Source organism: Buceros rhinoceros, unplaced genomic scaffold, assembly GCF_000710305.1.
Source record: "Buceros rhinoceros silvestris isolate BGI_N320 unplaced genomic scaffold, ASM71030v1 scaffold7598, whole genome shotgun sequence".
Classification (NCBI taxonomy): Eukaryota; Metazoa; Chordata; class Aves; order Bucerotiformes; family Bucerotidae; genus Buceros; species Buceros rhinoceros.
This window is the reverse complement of record NW_010426283.1, coordinates 32,265-34,296: the sequence shown is the minus strand read 5'-3', so window position 1 is coordinate 34,296 and position 2,032 is coordinate 32,265. Positions and strand designations below refer to the sequence as shown.

The 2,032-nt window shown below is 40.0% G+C and overlaps 1 protein-coding gene across 1 annotated transcript in view; it reads right to left on the bottom strand.

Annotated features, from left to right (window-relative positions):
* Nucleotides 1–546: 546 nt before the first annotated feature.
* Nucleotides 547–2,032, bottom strand: part of AACS (acetoacetyl-CoA synthetase) — a gene marked incomplete at its 5' end in the record, with an annotated part of 32,928 nt that continues 31,442 nt past the window's right edge. Inside the window, one exon of the mRNA XM_010141445.1 lies at nucleotides 547–983. Within this exon, the coding sequence (XP_010139747.1) occupies nucleotides 846–983 (138 nt within the window). The remainder of the gene's footprint in view (nucleotides 984–2,032) is intronic.

The following is a 2,032-nucleotide window of genomic DNA, read 5'->3' as shown; positions in this document are numbered from 1 at the left end:
GTATGAACACACTGGGATTCATCAGCTAACGTAACCCAGGATCCTTGCCTTACAGCCACTGCAGAACTTCAGAACAAGCAAAACGCTGCCTTGAACTGCAATGAAGTTAATCCAGAGTAACGACAGTAAGTTCTGTGGTAGTGAGCTGGACTTACACCAGGAACAAGGAGGAGGATATTGCTCCCTCACCTTCTGAGCCCCCAGAAGCTTATCAATTAAAAGCTTAAAACAGGAAGCTTACGTCACAAAATGAAGCAGCAGTTACCTTCAAGGGTACCATGAGATACTTCAAGACTGAAACCGAGTCAAGTCAAACGGGTTTAGTGCATTATGATTTGGCTTTATAAAAACATTTAAATGCACACTACATACAGAACACTTCCACGTTTCGTGGTCAAGTAGTTAAAAATCACTGTGTTCCTTACAGGTGACTGAAACACATGGATTGAAAAAAAAAAAAATGTTGCTAAAAATCCAGTTTAGAAAAAGAAAGCAAACATTTTACGAAAGTAATACTCTACTTGCGACTGTAACTTATGGTACTGGTGCTCCCATTTGATGGGCTGCTGACATAAATCTAACGAGAAAAGATGCACTCGTATATAAAAACCAAAACAGGCAGGTTCCTCCTTCCAGGCTGGAAAACACTCTGAGATGCGTGGCCTATTTACCCAATAAAAGGGAGCTAAGCTTTATCCGAGCCTTTCGTAATGCACTTGAAATATTTTTCTTTTAAAAGAACCACTGGTATTAAATAGAGATTTTTCTTTACATACAGTATTGGTATATACAAAACAAACACAGAACAAAGACAGACGCAAAAAAACCCAATCCAACAAGTGACTTCAGTAGTTCTGAAGCTCGGGAATATTTTGGTACAGGTCCAAAGTCTCTGGGTTTGAGAAGGCTCCCCGCTGCTCAACTTCTTTCCCTGCAATTACTTGCTTCACAGCTACTTCTACTTTTTTCCCGTTTACTGTATACTGAAAGACAAAACCAGCAGAGATAAAATTACACTTTTCGTGTAGTAGCTTTCTGGAAATATTCACAAACACCCCAATCCCAGAACTCCATCAAAATTTGGCACAATGTCTTTTCTCCATTACACTTGAGGCACCAGAATCTTTCTTTTGAAAAATCACTTGAAGACTAAGGGGAATTCAAGGAAGAGTTTATATGTGATCTCAATTCCCGACTCCTGTGTGGTAATACTGTGAAAGCCTGATCAAGCTCCAGCTTAAACCAATAAAACCAAATCAGAATCATAGTATAAACACTAAAAAGCCTCAATGCTTTCGGTTCTGACACACCCAATTTTCAATCGATCTTTAATTTTCTAAGAATGGGCTCAAAATAAAACCCATCTCCATTGGGCTTTGGGAGAGAAAACCATAACTATCATGTCATAAATGAACAGTCTTTTTCTAATAAATTGAAACACTGAACTTCAATGGTCTCTACATTTAAATGTTTCACAACAAACTGTACAGAGGCTTCACCTCCACTTACGAACCATGCAAATTGTTACATTGCATTACTCCAAAAATAAGGATATTGCAGGAAAAAACAACATGTAGTTTTTTTCCTCTTGGGATCAGACCACTGTAATTTCTGACTAGTGAAGTACAGTATGGAAGAACTACTCCAATGTTAACGGGAACAGCCAAGGGCCAGTTTAGATCTCCACTTTCAGGCACCAAAGCTTTAATACCACCTTCCTTGGGCTGGTACCACTGAGAGGTTTTGGGGGATGGCATCTTTGAAAGGACAGCCTCCAAGTATCTCCACAGTCTTGTCTGATTGCTCAAGGGAGCAACTGCTTTACTACCAAATCTGCTGATCAAGGAACCCAGGTTGCTCCTGGCCTCCAAAGCCCCTGGAAGTCCTGAACTCCAGGTGCCACCATTTTTTTCATTAGAGATCTTTGAGCCAGGGTGGATAATCCTCAACTCAATACAATACTGATCTTGATACTAACCCAAAGTCTTCCTTAACAAAACTATTGAAGTCATGTGTAATCCTGCCCTGCTGA